General features: G+C 42.0%; 1 protein-coding gene across 11 annotated transcripts in view; it reads left to right on the top strand.

Annotated features, from left to right (window-relative positions):
* Positions 1 to 20482, top strand: part of LOC123515958 (endoplasmic reticulum aminopeptidase 1-like) — a 197643-nt gene that overhangs the window by 142973 nt on the left and 34188 nt on the right. For all 11 annotated transcript variants that reach the window (XM_045274902.1, XM_045274904.1, XM_045274899.1 and 8 more), the window contains 2 exons: positions 6507 to 6656; positions 6980 to 7102. In XM_045274902.1, the coding sequence (XP_045130837.1) occupies positions 6507 to 6656; positions 6980 to 7102 (273 nt within the window). The remainder of the gene's footprint in view (positions 1 to 6506; positions 6657 to 6979; positions 7103 to 20482) is intronic.

The following is a 20482-nucleotide window of genomic DNA, read 5'->3' as shown; positions in this document are numbered from 1 at the left end:
TAGTGCAGTGCGGTGGGAGTAGAAGCGTGGGCAGCGGGGCAGGAAATGCAATAGGAAAGGGCAATAGGGATCAGCAGACAGGCGCAGACGGTGCAAGTGAGTTGCAAGTGTCGTGTGGCCTAGGCGAAGGATCCGGAGTTGTTATTGTTGTAAGGTCGTCAACCTCCCCGTTGTCATAGTAACGGGCTTCCCATTTTCTTCTTCCCTCCCTCACACACAGCTGCTGCCTCCCTTCTCATGTCTCTTAATTATATCCTCTTTTTTCTTGTAGCGTAATGGTTTTCCTTTTCTTGGCATCACTGCTGTCACTAAGAAGTTTTCTCTTTGGTGCCATTGAGCAAGATACTAGGAACTTGAGTCAGTAAACGCAGAAGTAGGATAACACTCTTGCCAAGGGTGACGGTGTGGTGGAAGTGAGGCAGGGTGTTATTGTATTGAAGCGTGAGGCGGGCGGTGTGGCGGGCAACCACCAACAATAACAATAAATCCCGCACTTTACGATTTATGAATTTTCATTTTTTTATCTTAAATTGCCTTATAGTGGACTGACGTAACTAAGAGTTTGACGTAACTCGAGACTGACGTAACCCGGGACTTTACTGTATATACATATACAGTAAAGTCCCGGGTTACTGTATATACATATACAGTAACCCGGGTTACTGTATATACATATACAGTAAAGTCCCAGGTTACGTCGGTCTCGAGTTACGTCAAACTCGTAGTTATGTCAGTCCACTATAAGGCAATTTAAGATTAAAAAAATTGAAAATTTATAAATTGTAAAGCACGGGATTTATTGTTATTGTTGGTGGTTACCCGTCACACCGCCTGCCTCACGCTTGAATACAATAACACCTTGCCTCAGTTCCACCACACCGTCGCCCCTGGCAAGAGTGTTGTCCTACTTTTGCGTTTACTGACTCAAGTTCTTAGTATCTTGCTCAATGGCACCAAAGAGAAAACTCCTTAGTGACAGCAGTGATGCTAAGAAAAGGAAAACCATTACGCTACAAGAAAAAGAGGACATAATTAAAGACATGAGAAGGGAGGCAGCAGCTGTGTGTGAGGGAGTGAAGAAGAGAATGGGAAGCCCGTTATCATGACAACGGGGAGGTTGACGACCTTGAGGTTTCGCGCATCCATCACAACAATAATAACTCTGGAGCCTTCGCCTGGGCCACACTACACTCACAGCTCACTTGCACCGTCTGCGTCTGTTTGCTGATCCCTATTGCCCTTTCCTATTGTATTTCCTGCCCCACTGTCCACGCTTCTACTCCCACCGCACTGCACTACGCTCCCAGCTGTCTGTCCTGGGCGTCACAACATTCGATCTGCCCACCCTCCTGGCGGCTTCAGGGCCACCCCTCTCGGCAACCTGCAGTCCTTCGCGTTCGTGGCCCTAATCAACAACAAAAACAAACTTGTGTTTCATATTCCTATATAGTTGTAAATAATATAACAATATAACCTTTAACTTACCTGAATGACCATAAACAATGATTGGTTGAAAACTCGATAATATGCTTTGAAATGTACGGAAACTCGAGTTACGCATAAAATTGACTTACATCATGTTTCAGGAACGTAACTCTGACGTAAACCGAGACCTTATGTGTGTATATATATATATATATATATATATATATATATATATATATATATATATATATATATATATATATATATATATATATATATATATATATATATATATATATATATATATATATATATATATATTTTTTTTTTTTTTTTTTATACCTATGTGGTATGTTGGGGATTAGCCCAGAACGCATCCCCTCTATTTCCATTATTTCCTATGGGAAAATTACGTCTGCTTAATGAATTTTTGCTCTACATACAGATTTGACACCCCCTATCCTGTTCGTTAAGCGGAGTATTACTGCACTGATTTTTTATTTTTCTGTTTATGATTTGATTGTGATTACTTGAGTTTTGCTGTTTTTGATTATGATTATTTTTTTTCTTTTTGTGCATGATTATGATTAGATTATGATAAAATTGCATTTCACTGATTATTTTTAAAAAAAGCAATGATTTAGAGTGGTACAATGCCTAAGAAATAGGTAGCAAATATTATCTATTAGTTAGTTACACTTTTACATATTTGAGCACAGTAATATATAAAACTTTTTAAATCACATACTAAGTAATGATGGAGTTTGGAAAGAGTGCTAGGAGAAAAGAGCACCATTTGCATACATCAATGAAGATATGATAAAAAAGTTTATAACAACAATGGTACGTGTGTGTTTGGAGTATGCAGCATTAGTGTGATCACCAAATCTGAAAAAAAAGATATCAGGAAGCTGGTAAGAATGATAAAGCTACAACAAAAATCTCTACACATTTAAGTGAGGTTGGAAAAACTGGGATTAACAACACTGGAGGAAAGGGGAGAGAGAGGTGATATGATAACACTATACAGGATATTGGAAGGGATAGAGTAGCTGGGCAGAGATGATCTCATTAAACTTCATAGGAGCATCAGAGGACATGGAAGGAAATTGAAAGTGAGTGATTCCTTATATATGTATAGCAGTGTGGAACAAACTTTATGATTAAACTGTGTGCAAAGACCATACATAAATTTAAGGAAAATTTTGATATAAATTGCTTGAGAGGCAGGACAGCACAAGCCTAGTGTGGCTCATTTTCACAACTTTGTAAACAACTAGGTAAAAAAAGTTGTACCCAGTTCCACGATTGATACTCGGATAACATCTGTAAATTATATTATGTGGCTAGGCATTCTCATTTCTCACACCAGCCTTGCTTATATTAACAATATCACCACTGTTCTTTATAAATTACCACAACAAAACCTGATATAACTACAAAGATATCTAAATTTTAAGTGGTATTACAAAAGTCTCAACTTAGGTCCCTTCAGTTAGAATAAGGTTTTCTTTCAATACCAAAGCTAGTGGGTGATATTTGTTGTTACTGAAAGATATTGCAGCTGCTGTTTGAAATTTCATATCATTGGTTTTCATAGGAGAGCCAGTAGTGATCCACTTTGCTCCACTGGTCCACTTTACCCCACCTTCCCCTATATCATAGTAGACAAGGCAGTAAAAACATGAGATGGTGCCAATTTAATGTTTTCAAAACATACTTTGACATGAAAGTAAAATGTTTCAGTGAAATTACAAATAAGCATTCACAATAATCACATTTTAGGTTAGGTTAGGTTAGGTTATTATGAAAAATTTGATTATGATTTGATTATGAGTATCACTGCAGAGTAAATTTTGATTATGATTTGATTATGATTACACAAATTTTATGTTTGTTGATTATGATTACTTAATCACAGCCATGGATTATGATTTTTTGATTAGTAATCATAATCTGGTAACTAGTATGAAAAATCACTTTATATTATTATTCTCATTTTGTACAGGAGAGAGAGAGAGAGAGAGAGAGAGAGAGAGAGAGAGAGAGAGAGAGAGAGAGAGAGAGAGAGAGAGAGAGAGAGAGAGAGAGAGAGCTGCCTCTGAGTCAGATATCCCCTCACCACCTGCCAGCTAGGATAGTGCTGGGAGCTATTTTCTATTGCCTGGAGTGAAGAGGTTAAATGAAGTCAAGTCATAGGAAGATAGAAATGCAGAAGCAGGCAGGAAGTTCCAGAGTTTACCAGAGAAAAGTAGGAACAATTGAGAGTACTGGTTAACTATTGCATTAGGGAGTTGGACAGGGTAGGGGTGAAAGGAAGAAGAAAGCCTTGTGTAGTGAGGGTGCAAAAGTAGGGGAGGCATGCAGTTAGTAAGATCAGAAGATTAATTACCATGAAAATAGTGATAAAAGATAGCAAGAGATGCAACATTCTGCTAGTGAGAAAGAGGCTGAAGACAGTCAGTCAGAGGAGGAGAGTTGATAAGGCAAAAAGCTTTTGATTCCACCCTATATAATATATAACTGTGAGTGAAACCACCCCAAACATGTGAAGAATATTCCATTCATGGATGGTTAAGGCCCTTGTACAGAGTTGGTAGTTCAGGTGGTAAGAAAAACTGGCGGAGATGCCTCAGAATGCCTAACGTCTTAGCAAGAGATGAGATGTGAAGTTTCCATTTTAGATACAGTAAAACCTCAGCTCACGACCATAATTCGTTCCTAAATCCTGTTCGTCACCCGATTTGTTCATCCCCTGAATCAATTTTTTCCCATAAGAATGTATTGAAATACCATTAATCCATTCCAGACCAAAAAAAAATCATACTTTTGTCCATAAAACCCATTCAAAATAGACCTTTAATGTATGCATGACATGAACAAAATAATTATAGTAAGTCTAAATTGTTTTACTTACCTAAATGCTTTCAAAATGATAATAAAATGAATAAAAAAGATAAGGTTATTTACTTGAGAGACTGGACGTTGATGGCATGATGGAATGAAGGAGAGGAGGATGGGGAGGAAGACAGACAAGATCCGAGAAGACAGTCATGAGAGAGGACTTTGGATGTGCGCAGCGTGCCAGAGCTACACAACAGCTGTGTAGCGTCACAAGTCAGTGCCGCTATGTGGGGCCCCATTATAGTGAACATCGGCGTGGGAAACATGGAAAGATTGCCAGTCTTCGTCTCTGCCTTGAAAGACCCTTGCCTGCTGGGGATTTACTTCCTCACGCATGTGGGAGCAAGTCTGGATTTCCAAGAAGGGAAGTTAAAGGCACGTGGCCAGGAAGTTCCTTTGATCCTCGGAGGTGATGGTCAGTGTGAGAGGAGCGGGCAGTAGGGCGGTGTTCCTTGCCAGGCGAGCGAGGAAACAGCTGCGATGGATGTGCCACAATCTGCAGTACCTGGACATGGCCAGGATGATGATGACAGCAATGCTGAGAGCCACCAGAGCAGCGAGGATAACGTCGAGGAAGCTACAGTAGAGCGCGCTGGGAACATCACCATGCCCAGGAAAAACAGGAGAAAATCGTGGTGGCACGGAGATTGTTATGTAATATTTTTTGTATGTTCCTGTTTCTATTTTCTTTTGTGCTTATATTTTGTTTTGTTGTTGTGTGATAGCCAGGTTAGCTATCACACAAACGGCCATTTAACCGCGTTCGTCCCCCGAAATATCGTTCGTCCCCTGGATCGATATATTGACAAATTTTTTGGTTGTCTCCAAAATTGTTTGTCCTTAGAGACGTTCGTCAAGCGAAGTTTTACTGTAGAGGATATTCACTGTAGAAGATGACAGTTCAGTGTCATTGAAGAAGAACGGATAGTTGTCTGAAAGCTTGTGTTGAGTTGATAGATGGAGGAATTGAGTTTTTGAGGCATTGAACACTAGTACTAAGTTTTCTCTGTCCTGATCAGAAATCTCAGAAAGATCTGAAGTCAGGTGTTTAGTGGTGTCCCTGTGGGGAACCGTCAACTTCCTGAAGGGTTGGTCATCTGAAAAGATGTGGGAAAGTGTATGGTGGTATCATCAGTGTAGGAGTGGATAAGGCAAGAAGTTTTGTAAAGATCATTAATGAATAATAGGAATGAAGTGGATGACTGAAATGAAAAATTAATTGCTGTGGAGAAGAAGCAATTTTGATGGGTCTGAAATGTTTAATGTTACAATAATAAGCCTAATTGAAAAAGTCTCAGTCAAAAGTAATCAAATTACAAGTTTCCTAAAGAGAACCCTGAAGAACACCACTATTACTAGATTTAGGAAAAGAACAGTGGCCGTTTACCACAACTCCCTTTGAGACTGGCATCTGGCCAAAAACATCTCCAATGACTTAACTTCTTCATCTTTACCTTTTTTTCTTTCATCCTGATCGGACAATTACCATCTCATTTGTGTCTAAAGCTGAACTCTTTTCTCAAACATTTGTTAACAATTCCATCTTGGATGGTTCTACCTTCAAAGTTCTTCATAATGATGGTTTTCCATGCCCTCTTTGACCTAAACTGTTGGAAGGCTTATGGACCATCTGATGGGGTCCCTCCTATTGTTCTCAAAAACTGCTTCTGTGCTTGCACCTTACCTGGCCAAACTCTTTCAACTAGGTCTTTTGATTTTTACCTTTCCTGGCTGGAAGTTTGCCTATATTGAGCCTGTTCCTAAAAAGGGTGACTGTTCTAATCCCTCAAACTACCACCCTATAGCTTCAATTTCTTGCTTGTCTAAAGTTTTTAATCTATCTTCAGTAGAAAAACTCTTAAAAATCTGTCACTTCGTAACCTTCTATCTGATGACCAGTATGACTTCCGTCAAGGCTGCTCTATTGGAGATCTTCTGGGTTTCCTTACTGAGTCTTGGTCATCCTCTTTCAGAGATTTTGGTGAATATTTTGTTGCTTTGTTAAGACATTTCAAAAGTTTTTGATAGTGTCTTGCATAAAGCTTTGATTTAAAACATACGGTTTCTATCCTTCTCGAATGATTTTATTCTAAGTAGATAATTTGTGTGAGTGTTTTTATTGTAACCTGTCACAGCTTGACTAGCACAAAAAGTGATGCCAAATCTGATCCCAACAGGCTGCTGCGGTCCAAGATCCTGTCGGCAGCTGTCTATTGTGGTGACACTCACGCCATCCAGGAAGCAAAGCGCATGTTTCATGATTGGCGCATCAATGGCACTTTCATTCATCCAAACCTACGGGCAGTAGTATACAGGACAGGAGTGAGGTGAGAATTGTATGTTTTGTTTTGAGCCATTTTATCTCTTTGTTAAAATTATGAAAATTATTATGTGGTTATTTTTTTAATGTTATAGTGATGATCTTCAGTATTGAAAAGTTACTGAAATGAAAAATGAAATTGTTTAAAAGTAGCTTTTTATTTCATGGATTCATCTTGAGGTTACTAAAATGAAAGATTAATTACTGTGGAGAAGAAACAATTTTGATGGGTCTGAAATGTTTAATGTTACAATAATAAGCCTAGTTGAAAAAGTCTCAGTCAAAAGTAATCAAATTACAAGATTGCTAAAGAGAAACATTATTTGACAGATATGGCACAGAGGAGGACTGGCGACACTGCTGGAAAGTGTACAACACCTCCACCATCCCAAGTGAAAAGAAGCTGATGCTGAAGGCCATGGCTCAGACCCAGAACCCTTGGCTCATGCAGCAGTAAGCTTAATGGATGTTGAAGTGTAGTGCATTTAACATCTTTGACCAATTACCTATGCATCTATCATTTTAGCTTTTCACTTTACATTTATCTTGTTTTGTTATCTTTGCATTTAAAATTCAGCTTATGACGAAGTGAAATTTTCTCATTATTCATCCCATATATATATATATATATATATATATATATATATATATATATATATATATATATATATATATATATATATATATATATATATATATATATATATATATATATATATATATATATATATATATATATATATATATATATTATATATATATATATATATATATATATATATATATATATATATATATATATATATATATATATATATATATATATATATATATATATATATATATATATACAGTAAGGTCTCGGTTTACGTCAGAGTTACGTTCCTGAAACATGGCGTAAGTTGATTTTTTACGTAACTCAAGTTTCCATACATTTCAAAGCATATTATTGAGTTTTCAACCAATCATTGTTTATGGTCATTCAGGTAAGTTAAAGGTTATATTGTTATTGTTATATTATTTACAACTATGTAGGAATATGAAACACAAGCTTGTTTTTATTGTTCATTAGGGCTGCGAACATGAAGGACTGCAGGTTGCCGAGAGGGGTGGATGCCTGAGGCCGCCGGGAGGGTGGGCAGGTCGAATGTTGTGACACCCAGGGCTCTACGCTGGGAGCGTAGTGCAGTGCGGTGGGAGTAGAAGCGTGGGCAGCGGAGCAGGAAATGCAATAGGAAAGGGCAATAGGGATCAGCAGACAGGCGCAGATGGTGCAAGTGAGCTGCGAGTGTCGTGTGGCCCAGGCGAAGGCTCCGGAGTTGTTATTGTTGTGATGGTGGGTGCGCGAGCCCTCAAGGTCGTCAACCTCCCGTTGTCATGGTAACGGGCTTCCCATTTTCTTCTTCATCCCTCATACACAGCTGCTGCCTCCCTTCTCATGTCTTTTAATTATGTCCTCTTTTTCTTGTAGCGTAATGGTTTTCCTTTTCTTAGCATCACTGATTTCACTAAGGAGTTTTCTCTTTGGTGCCATTGAGCAAGATACTAAGAACTTGAGTCAGTAAACGCAGAAGTAGGATAACACTTGCCAGGGGCAACGGTGTGGTGGAACTGAGGCTGGGTGTTATTGTATTCAAGCGTGAGGCGGGCGGCGTGGCGGGTAACCACTAGTGAGGCCTGGTGGCCAACAATAACAATAAATCCTGCGCTTTACGATTTATGAATTTTCAATTTTTTTAATCTTAAATTGCCTTATAGTGGACTGACGTAACTATGAGTTGATGTAACTCGAGACCGACGCAACCTGGGACCTTACTGTATATATACAGTAAGGTCCCGGGTTACTTCAGTCTCGAGTTACGTCAAACTCATAGTTACGTCAGTCCACTATAAGGCAATTTAAGATTAAAGAAATTGAAAATTTATAAATCGTAAAGCACGGGATTTATTGTTATTGTTGGCCGCCAGGCCTCACTAGTGGTTACCCGCTACGCCGCCCGCCTCACGCTTCAATACAATAACACTCTGCCTCAGTTCCACCACACCGTTGCCCCTGGCAAGTGTTATCCCACTTCTGCGTTTACTGACTCAAGTTCTTAGTATTTTGCTCAATGGCACCAAAGAGAAAACTCCTTAGTGACAGCAGTGATGCTAAAAAAAGTGATGCTAAAAAAACCCCGTTACCATGACAACGGGGAGGTTGACGACCTTGAGGGCTCGTGCACCCACCATCGCAACAATAACAACTGTGGAGCCTTCGCCTGGGCCACACGACACTCGCAGCTCACTTGCACCGTCTGCGCCTGTCTGCTGATCCCTATTGCCCTTTCCTATTGCATTTCCTGCTCTGCTGCCCACGCTTCTACTCCCATCGCACTGCACTACGCTCCCAGCTGTCCGCCCTTGGCGGCACAACATTAGACCTGCCTACCCTCCTGGCGGCCTCAGGCGTCCACCCCTCTCAGCAACCTGTAGTCCTTCGTGTTTGCGGCCCTAATCAACAACAAAAACAAGCTTGTGTTTCATATTCCTACATAGTTGTAAATAATATAACAATATAACCTTTTACATGAAAAACCATAAACAATGATTGGTTGAAAACTCGATAATATGCTTTGAAATGTACAGAAACTCAAGTTACGTACAAAATCAACTTACGTCATGTTTCAGGAACGTAACTCTGACGTAAACCTCTTACGTTAACTGGACCCTCCTTTCAGATTATATATACTTTCCTCTTAACATACCATATATATATCCAACATATATATATATATATATATATATATATATATATATATATATATATATATATATATATATATATATATATGTATATTGTGATGGGCACCGTCTTAATCCCCTTTAGTTTATTATTTCATTATGTGCAAAGCCTATGGACACCCATCGCGGGCCCTCGGGCTGTTCTGTTGAGCAGACGGCCCGCCTCCCTCTCCATGCTTCTTGTTGCGAGCGGGACTCAGTACAGAGGTAGCCTTCAGCGGAGATAGACACGCACTCTCGTCGGTCTGGCACAGTGTTAGGGAGATTTGTGTTGCTGGGCTTCTCTTGTTACTCGCTAGTCATCGATCTGGGAGTTGTGCCCTCCTGTTGAGTAGCTGGCTTGCTACTCGGTAGACCGTGACTGTTGGAGCGACGGGCTTGTTGCTCTGGGAGAGGTGTAGTAAGTTTGGCTATATTTCTCGTGCGTCCGTCCTGTATTGTGGCGGCAACGCGTGGGAGAGACGCGGCATTGTCTCGTCCCGTTTGTTTGTTGGTGGCCGTGGTCACCAGTGTGTTTGGTGGGCGGCTGTGTGCCCCCATCATCTGTTGTGTAGTATCAGTAGTATACTGTGTATAGTAACTAGTAGCATTCAGCGGAGATAGACACGCACTCTCGTCTGTCTGGCACAGTGTTAGGGAGATTCGTGTTGCTGGGCTTTGCTTGATACTCAAGTACAGAGGTAGCCTTCAGCGGAGATAGACACGCACTCGTCGGTCTGGCACAGTGTTAGGGAGATTCGTGTTGCTGGGCTTCGCTTGTTACTCATTAGTCATTGGTCTGGGAGTTGTGCCCTCCTGTTGAGTAGCTGGCTTGCTACTCGGTAGACCGTGACTGTTGGAGCGACGGGCTTGTTGCTCTGGGAGAGGTGTAGTAAGTTTGGCTACATTTCTCGTGCGTCCGTCCTGTATTGTGTGGCGACGCGGAGAGACACGCATTGTCTCGTCCTGTTTGTTTGTTTGTGGCCGTGGTCACCAGTGTGTTTGGTGGGCGGCTGTGTGCCTCACCATCTGTTGTGTAGTATCAGTAGTATACTGTTTATAGTAACCAGCCAGTCTTCAGCGGAGATAGACACGCGCTCTCGTCGGTCTGGCACAGTGTTAGAGACACGTGTTGCTGGGCTTTCTTGTTACTCATTAGTCATTGGTCTGGGAGTTGTGCCCTCCTGTTGAGTAGCTGGCTTGCTACTGGTAGACCGTGGCTGTGTAGGACAACGGGCTTGTTGTCCTGAGGAAAGTGTAGCCGGTTGGGGCTGTATTTCCTGTTGTGCGTTCGTCCACTCGGGTGTGGCGACGCGAGAGACGCTTTGTCTCGTCCTGTTTTTGCTGTTGGTGGCCGTGGTCACCAGTGGGTTTGGTGGGCGGCTGTGTGCCCCCACCATCTTTTGTATAGTTTCAGTAGTAAACTGTATTGTAGTGGTAGTAGCCACGCACACTATTGAAGGCTGAGAGGCTTCATGTCGGCCAGTGGTGCGTAGTTGTCGTCCGCCAGACTTGTCTGCGACGAGTATTTGGACTCGTGTATAGCTGGTGTCACCCGTAGGTGGTGTCTGGGCTTGTGTGTACATCACCGGATGTGCTGTACACATCATATATTGCAGTAGTAGTAGGCCAGGGATGTCAGTCTAACAGGTGTTAGTAAGCACTTGTAGTAGGATAGTATAGTAATATATATACTGCGTGTTGTCCCAGTCTGTGAGTTATCACAGTCTGTGGACAAGGCGTGGAGAGGCATTAATACTTCATAGAGAAGTGGGTGGAATTGTCCTTGTGGGCGGTTTCTCTAGGGGTATTAAGGCCTCACCCTGTTACACATAACATCTACCATTTATAAATTCTACTTGGTTGGGTACAGGAGGAGAAGGAGTTGCTGAGGAGATTCCCTTACAGTGGGGGAAATTATACACTGTTGGCGACCTTGAAAGAACCTGAGGGTTACGGCGGCTGTGAGTTATAGTAGTGGGGACTCTGTGGAGTGTTTTATAATCCCCACTGTACTGACCGTAACAAAGTTGGCGATTTTGCCAGAATAACAGTCTAGTGAGCTGTAGCAGCTAACCGCAGCCGGGTGACGTACGGAAAACCATAACAATGGTGACCTTGCCAGGATAAACCAAGTGCTTTATAGTGTGTAGTGTTATTGTGTGGGGTATTATTACTTATATTATTTTATTGTTTGTGAGAACGAGTCCTGTGAGCACCATGGAGAGAGTTACTGGTCTTTTCACCCCACCAGTGGAGGGTGAGGATGCGAGTGTGAGCCGGCGAGACTCACCACGTGGGTATGATGAGTCGGTGGCCGCGCGTGGGGTCAGTGAGGACGCATTTACTACGTGTCATGATAACGCACGTGGCGGTCCCAGTGAAGGTGATGTGGGATATATTAGCCCTGGCAGAAGTATCGGAAGCAGGAAGGCTCCCGACGATCTAGTCCAGCAAGCAGTATTGTTGATAGTGTCCAGTCAGCTGCCAGACTGGAGGAACTGCGATTGAAGCTGGAAATGAGGAAAATGGAGATAGAAGCAGAAGAGAGGCGAGAGTTGAAGAGATTAGCTGCTGAGAGAGAGCTAGAGCGGAAGAAGAACTTCAGAGACTAGCAGCAGAGCAAGAGGCTAGAGAGGCAAAGAGACTAGAGACAAACAGCTAGGAGGAGAAAGAGAGAATTCAGAGACTAGCAGCAGAGAAGGAGGCTAGAGAGATGGAGATGATGAGATTGGAGATGGAGAGAGAAAGGGCAGATAAAGATAGAGAGTTGGAGTGGGAGAGAACTCGCCATGCAGTAAGTACGCCTGGAGTTGTTGGTAGTGTAGGAGGAGGAGGAGAACAGAGTGTTGAGCGTACTTTAGTTCAAAGTCTCCAGCTAGTCCCCGAATTTGATGAGGCTAAGGTGGCTGAATGGTTTGTCCGCTTCGAGAGGAAAGCCAAGGAGTTTGCTTGGTCTCGAGAGAGATGGGTAGGCTTGGTCGCGAATAAACTCAAGGGAAAAGCCTTGAAGTTTATGATAAAATGTCAGCTGATGATCTGGATGATTATGAGGAGTTTAAGGCTGACATTTTGCGGGCATATGAGCTGCGACCAGAAGCCTATCGCTTGCAATTCAGAGGAAAGAGGAAGCGAGCAAGTGACTCCTACCTCGAGTGTGCTCGTTCACTGGAGCAAGTGTTTGAGAGATGGGTTGCTAGCGAGGGTGTTGACTCTCTCGAGGCTTTGAAGGAGTTAGTAGTTATGGAGCAGTTCATTGATATTGCTGATAAGGAGCTGGTACCTCTGTTGAGGGAGAAGAGGTTTAGGACCTTGAAGGAGGCTGCTACATGGGCTGATGATTATGTGTTGGCCCACCGTCCTGTGCAGCAGCCTGGGAGTTGGAGTCGTAAGGAAGGTGGTCCTAAGGGAGGCCCAGGGAGTGGTGGCAGTTCTTCCTCGGGCTCTCCAGGCCACTTTAGGCGATATACTGGATTCGGCAGTAAGATGGGTTTGAAAGCCCCAGGCCCCCACCCTCCTTTTTCTGCGAAGGATGGGACGGCGGGGAAGGCGGCCCCTAGAACGCCCAAGTATGATTCCCAGCCTACGTGCTATCACTGCCGAGGGAAAGGGCATTTTAAGTTCAATTGCCCAAAATTAGTAACAGCTGAAACTCCAAAGTCCTCGCAGAAACCAGTTGCCTTGTTGGTGTGGCCAGATAAAGTTTGTGGTGATGAGTTGACTGCTCCTTCAGGCTTTAGAAGTGAGAAGGCACGGCGTGTGCCTGAGTTGTGTTTGGAGGAGGGAGAGCAGGTTGGCCCACCTGTCCCTCCCCCTGTTGCCTCGCCCGCTGTTGTTAAGGATAGTGAGCTTGACTGGTGCCGTCCTTTCCTGTGTGGAGGCACTGTTGAGATTGATGGCACAAGTATCCCATCACTGTACTGCGTGATACGGGAGCACAGCAGTCAGTGTGCCGAAATGTCACTGGGAAGAAGGTGACATCTAGCAAGGCAGTGTTGTGTCGTGGACTTAACACTGTGGAGGAGTTCGTGACGGCTGAGGTGACGCTGTCATGTCCTCTTGTCACTGCTACGGCGCAGGTAGCAGTGGCAGACGAACTGCCAGTCGCAGGAGTGGACTTCCTGCTTGGGAATGATTTGGCTGGTGGTCGTGTATGGATCCCAACCTCTGATGAGGATGAGGTTGCTGAAGAGTCTGGGCCAGTGGTGCAAGACTCTGTAAATGTTGTTACCCGCTCTCAGGCCCGCTGGGCTGAGAGAGAGCCTGTTACTACCCAGGAGGTTGCTAGCAGCCAGGTGGGATTGACTCCAGATGGGAGTAGCAGTGCTGATGTGGTGGAGCCAGTGTTGGGCTCACCATTGAGTTCTGGTGTAGAGGCTGACGGTGACGGCGTAGAGTCACTTGTTAATGCACCGGACTCGGCTTTGGGAGTTGTTGCTGAGAGTGAGGACGGAGTGTTGGGTGTAGCTGAGTTGTTTGATGGTTATCCTCACTCTGCAGAGCACTCCGGAGGAGCACTCGTGCTGAGTTGCTTCCTGGTGTGGAGGCTGAGGGCTCTGATGTTCAGCACAGGCCCCAGCATGATAAGTCAGGCAGTTTGTTGGAAGTTGGCGCCCAGGGTGGGGAGACTTCCAGTTCTGCGGGGGAGTTGGAAGTTTCTCCCCCTGTGGAGCATCGTGGAGGCAGGGAGCGAGCTGTTCCCTTGCCTGGTGACTGCCTGGCTGGTGGTGATGATCCTTCTGAGGACTCACCGGATCACATGGCAGGAGCGGAGCAGCCTGGGCCAGCTCTCCGTCCTCGATGCCGTGTGGGACGTAGGGTTGCAGCGTTGCCTCAACCCCATGACCCTATAGTCCCCCTTTCTCTTACCCAGCTAGAGCCTGCAGAGCTCATTCGTAGGCAGCAGGAGGACCCGGCGTTGGCCTCCTTCTTTGCTCGAGTGGGTGAGGGAAGTGAGGAGTTGGAGGGCAGGGAGGAGTTTGTCTTGCATCAAGGGGTGTTGTGTCGTAGATGGCAGGAGAGTGACGGTGGTGAGTTATTGCAAGTAGTTGTGCCGCAGAAGCTGCGTGAGGCACTTGTGCTGTTGGCACATGAGGGGCCCATGGCTGGACACCTGGGCATCCGAAAGACCGTCGCTCGCCTGCGTCGCAATTTTGGTGGCCCAGCATGTCTGGAGAAGTAGCCACGATTCTTAAGTGCTGCCACACTTGTCAAGTGGTGGGCAAGCCTAATCAGACACCCCCTGTGGCGCCACTCCACCCTATCCCTGCTGTTGATCCTCCCTTCACGAGGGTTTTGATTGATATAGTAGGTCCTCTGCCTACTACCAGGGCTGGTCACAAGTATTTGTTGACCATAATGGATGTTACCACGCGGTACCCTGAAGCAATTCCCTGAGAAGCACTCACTCTAAGGTGGTGCTGAAGGCTTTGTTAACCTTCTTTACACACTTTGGATTGCCAGCAGAGCTGCAGTCCGATCAGGGGACCAACTTTACTTCAAAGTTGTTTAAGGATACGATGACTGCGTGGGGGATCAAGCATATTGTGTCCAGTGCTTATCATCCACAGTCTCAGGGAGCCCTGGAGAGACATCATCAAACTCTCAAGACCATGCTCAAGAGTTTCTGCATGGAGAGAGATAAGGATTGGGACGAGGGTGTCCCTTTGTCTTATTTGCGGTGAGAGAAGCGCCCACTGAGTCCTTGGGTTTCTCACCCAATCAGCTAGTGTTTGGACACCGAGTGCGTGGACCGCTCGACGTTGTTCGGGAGGCTTGGTGTCAGCCGTCGCCTGAGCGCCCTGTCTCACTGCTTAAGAGCCTCATGAGCAGTCGAGAGAGATTAGCCAAGGCATTAGAGGTGGCGCAGGCCCACCTGTGTAAGGCCCAGCAGAGTATGAAGGGGTATTATGACCGAAGGGCCGAGTATCGGAGTTTTGCCCTGGAGATGAAGTGCTCGTGCTGTTACCACTTCAGGGCCAGCCGCTTGCTGCCCGCTATAGTGGCCCCTATATTATAGAGAAGAAGGTAGGTGACCTCGACTACCTGGTGGTCACTCCTGACCGGCGCAAGAGGGCTCAGCTGTGTCACGTTAACATGCTGAAGCCCTATTTTCGTTCTACTAGCCAGAAGGGCTCTTTTAGTTCTGCCGTGCAAGAGGCATCTTCAGTTTTATTTTTCTGCCGGGAGGGAGAGGCTCCAGAAGTTATTGGGCCTGAACCTGTTGTTCCTACAGGGCAGTGGGAACGGAATAGCCTCCATCTCTTGAAAGAGAAGGTTGAACATTTAGGGATCAGCAAGATGAGTTGCTTCGGCGGCTGAGAAAGTACTCTTCAGTGTTTAGCAGTGTCCCGGGCAGGACACAGTTGATAGAACACGATATTGATGTTGGGGACGAAAAGCCTGTCAAATGGCCCCATACCGAGTGAGCCCAGGAGTACAATGTCATAGTAAGATATATAAAAGGAGCAGACAACGTTGTGGCTGATTGTCTGTCCCGGGCCATTCCCTTTAATCAGTTCCATGCCTTTTAAAAATTTTGTAAATGTTTTGTTTCCAAAATTTTTTCTTTTAAGGAGGGCGTGTGATGGGCACCGTCTTAATCCCTTTAATTTATTATTTATTATATGTGAAGCCTATGGCCACCCATCGCGGGCCCTCGGGCTGTTCTGTTGAGCAGACGGCCCGCTCTCTTTCCACCTTTTTGTTGCGAGCGGGACTCAGTACAGAGGTAGCCTTCAGCGGAGATAGACACGCACTCGTCGGTCTGGCACAGTGTTAGGGAGATTCGTGTTGCTGGGCTTCTCTTGTTACTCGCTAGTCATTGGTCTGGGAGTTGTGCCCTCCTGTTGAGTAGCTGGCTTGTTACTCGGTAGACCGTGACTGTTGGACAACGGGCTTGTTGTCTAGGAGAGTGTGTAAGGTTGGCTACATTTCTCGTGCGTTCGTCCACTCGTGTGGCGACGCGGAGAGACACGTTTTGTCTCGTCCTGTTTGTTTGTTGGTGGCCGTGGTCACCAGTGTGTTTGGTGGGCGGCTGTGTGCCCCACCATCTGTTGTGTAGTATCAGTAGTATACTGTTTATAGTAACCAGCCAGTCTTCAGCGGAGGTAGACACGTCGCTCTGGGTTTCTGGCACAGTGTGAGACACGTGTTGCTGGGCTGTTCTTGTTACTCATTAGTCATTGGTCTGGGAGTTGTGCCCTCCTGTTGAGTAGCTGGCTTGCTACTGGGTAGACCGTGGCTGTGTAGGACAACGGGCTTGTTGTCCTGAGGAAAGTGTAGCCGGTTGGGGCTGCATTTCCTGTTGTGCGTTCGTCCACTCGGTGTGGCGACGCGGAGGAGACGTTATTGTTTCGTCCTGTTGTTGCTGTTGGTGGCCGTGGTCACCAGTGTGTTTTGTGGGCGGCTGTGTGCCCCACCATCTTTTGTATAGTTTCAGTAGTAAACTGTATTGTAGTGGTAGTAGCCACGCACACTATTGAATGCTGAGAGGCTTCATGTCGGCCAGTGGTGCGTAGTTGTCGTCCGCCAGACTTGTCTGCGACGAGTATTTGGACTCGTGTATAGCTGGTGTCACCCGTAGGTGGTGTCTGGGCTTGTGTGTACATCACCGGATGTGCTGTACACATCATATATTGCAGTAGTAGTAGGCCAGGGATGTCAGTCTAACAGGTGTTAGTAAGCACTTGTTGTAGTAGGATAGTATAGTATATATATACTGCGTGTTGTTCCAGTCTGTGAGTTATCACAGTCTGTGGACAAGGCGTGTGGAGAGGCATTAATACTTCATAGAGAAGTGGGTGGAATTGTCCTTGTGGGCGGTTTCTCTAGGGGTATTAAGGCCTCGCCCTGTTACACATAACATCTACCATTTATAAATTCTACTTGGTTGGGTACAGGAGGAGAAGGAGTTGCTGAGGAGATTCCCTTACAGTGGGGAAATTATACACTGTTGGCGACCTTGAAAGAACCTGAGGGTTACGTCGGCTGTGAGTTATAGTAGTGGGGACTCTGTGGAGTGTTTTATAATCCCCACTGTACTGATAAACGTATGTACAATTTCTTAACAAGAAAGACACTAACCGGCAACCTGTGGAATGTAAACAAAGTCATCATTGTACTGCATACAAAACTTATGTACCACATTTCTACAAGGCTTTCCATTTTATCCATTGTAGTGTCAAGAGTTCAGGTGGTTCTTGCAAGGAAGATACGGTCTTACCAGTAGAGTCTGCTGACTTGAAAATAGAGACAGTATAATATGGAGTCAAGATAGTGGCCAGCACTGCTATAGTTTTCTGGCCTCTCTCATGTCTGTGAATAATATCTAGCTTCATTTGGAGAGTAAGAGATTTCCTGGTCTTCTTACGAACACCAGGCCAATTGCAGGGCGTTTTGGTGGTAAGTTGAGCTAGGGAAGACAAGCTGCTGCTGAGGCTGTTATGTTTTGACTGGGGAGTAAGTGTTGCGCGTGTTGTCCACGTGAGGCTTGATCTTGATCTTGATCTTTATTCTATAGGTGTCCCAGGATTTTTCCTGAGGCAGGCTTTAGTACCAGCAGCTCCTGGTGTATTCAAAAGCCTGTCAGCTTGCGCTATATGGTGGGGCTTTCTAATTTGGAAAAAAATTACCTGGATAAAACTTCGTTAGAGCGAGTTTGATGTTCGTAAAACGAGCAGATGGTAGTAAAATGAAACCTTCGTTGTAGGAAATTTCGTTGTGTGCGTTAAACGGGGTATATATATATATATATATATATATATATATATATATATATATATATATATATATATATATATATATATATATATATATATATATATATATATATATATATATATATATATATATATATATATATATATATATATATATATATATATATATATATATATATATATATATATATATATATATATATATATATATATATATATATATATATATATATATATATATATATATATATATATATATATATATATATATATATATATATATATATATATATATATATATATATATATATATATATATATATATATATATATATATATATATATATATATATATATATATATATATATATATATATATATATATATATATATATATATATATATATATATATATATATATATATATATATATATATATATATATATATATATATATATATATATATATATATATATATATATATATATATATATATATATATATATATATATATATATATATATATATATATATATATATATATATATATATATATATATATATATATATATATATATATATATATATATATATATATATATATATATATATATATATATATATATATATATATATATATATATATATATATATATATATATATATATATATATATATATATATATATATATATATATATATATATATATATATATATATATATATATATATATATATATATATATATATATATATATATATATATATATATATATATATATATATATATATATATATATATATATATATATATATATATATATATATATATATATATATATATATATATATATATATATATATATATATATATATATATATATAGATATATATATATATATAGATATATAGATAGATATAGATATATAGATAGATATAGATATATAGATTGATATATTTATATATATATATATATATATATATATATATATATATATATATATATATATATATATATATATTATACACAGTACTAGAGAAATGTATGTGAGCATGTCACGTATTTATGGCGAAAAAGAATAGATTTTATGAGTGTGAAATAAAATTAGACAAAGATTTGTGACTATTCTATGACGTCATGGAATCTTTCCTGCTCAAGGCCAAACACAAAGTCAACTCTCAGTCTTTCTCTGGCAGTAGTAGAGCAAGGAGAAAGAGGGCCATACGATTCCTAAATTTGCAATTTACTATCGTGGAGTGAACAATTGTGAAGATGTACATACACAAATTTTGTGAAGGAAGAAGTGATCAAATACCAGAGAAGAAACCTTGCTCTGCTAGACCATGCAAGATCTCATATGCTACAAACATGCTAAATTTGTAGTTGCTGATTCTACTGTTCATTTTAGTATGGTTTTAGCATGAATTTAGATCTTGCATAGTCTGCCAGAGCGACATTTCTTCTGTGGTATTTAATTATTTCTTCCTTCATGAAATTTGTGTATTTACTTTACACTTGTTCACCCTATGCTAGTCAAGTTGCAAATATTGGGAATTGTATGACCTCCTTTCTTTAGATGAATCATCTGAGGAATTGTTTTACTCATTAAATCCTTGGATTTTCACATACACGTAACTCTCGATTTACGCGATAGATGCGTTCCAAGAGGCATCACCTATATCAAAATTCGCGTAAAACAAACATGTAATTCTCATAAGAAACAATAGATAATAGGGGGATGCAGGATGTGGTCCAAAACAATTTGTACAAAATACTCTATTTATTTGGCTAAATTAACATGTTTTTATTATTTACCATTCTAAATACTAGAAGTGTATTTCAAGTAAAGGAAAAAACAAGAAATAATAAGAGAAAGAAAAAAATAATAAGAGAAAGCAACATAACAAAGAATACGTAAACACAACACTCACATGATCACTACCTTCACCAATCACACCACAGTCAGTCACCATCTTCCTCTGAGCTTTTCTACTTTATCAAAAATCCATTTATCAAAAATAACCCCACATGCAGAAGAAGATGAAGGACGTTTTGGCGCCATCTTGATGAATTATAGGCAGATTGAAGAGATTCCGTCTGTACTCAGTGCTGGCAGACTGCAAATGAGGCACGAGGAGTGGGAGCTGGATCCAAGATTCTTTAACAACGCGGTATTTCATTAGTAATTCACTATCACTCGGTGTCACAGAGTCGAGGTTATCCTCGTGGCATGAGCGTATATGAATACTAAAATATGATATCCATTATAGCAGGCAATAGAGGAGTGGAAACATAAATATCGTGGTGAAAGCAACACGCAAGCTAAAAGGGTCACAAGAAGAAGAAGC

The sequence above is a fragment of the Portunus trituberculatus genome, chromosome 40 (genome assembly GCF_017591435.1).
Source record: "Portunus trituberculatus isolate SZX2019 chromosome 40, ASM1759143v1, whole genome shotgun sequence".
NCBI classification, from domain to species: domain Eukaryota; kingdom Metazoa; phylum Arthropoda; class Malacostraca; order Decapoda; family Portunidae; genus Portunus; species Portunus trituberculatus.
This window is presented reverse-complemented; position numbering and strand designations above follow the sequence as displayed.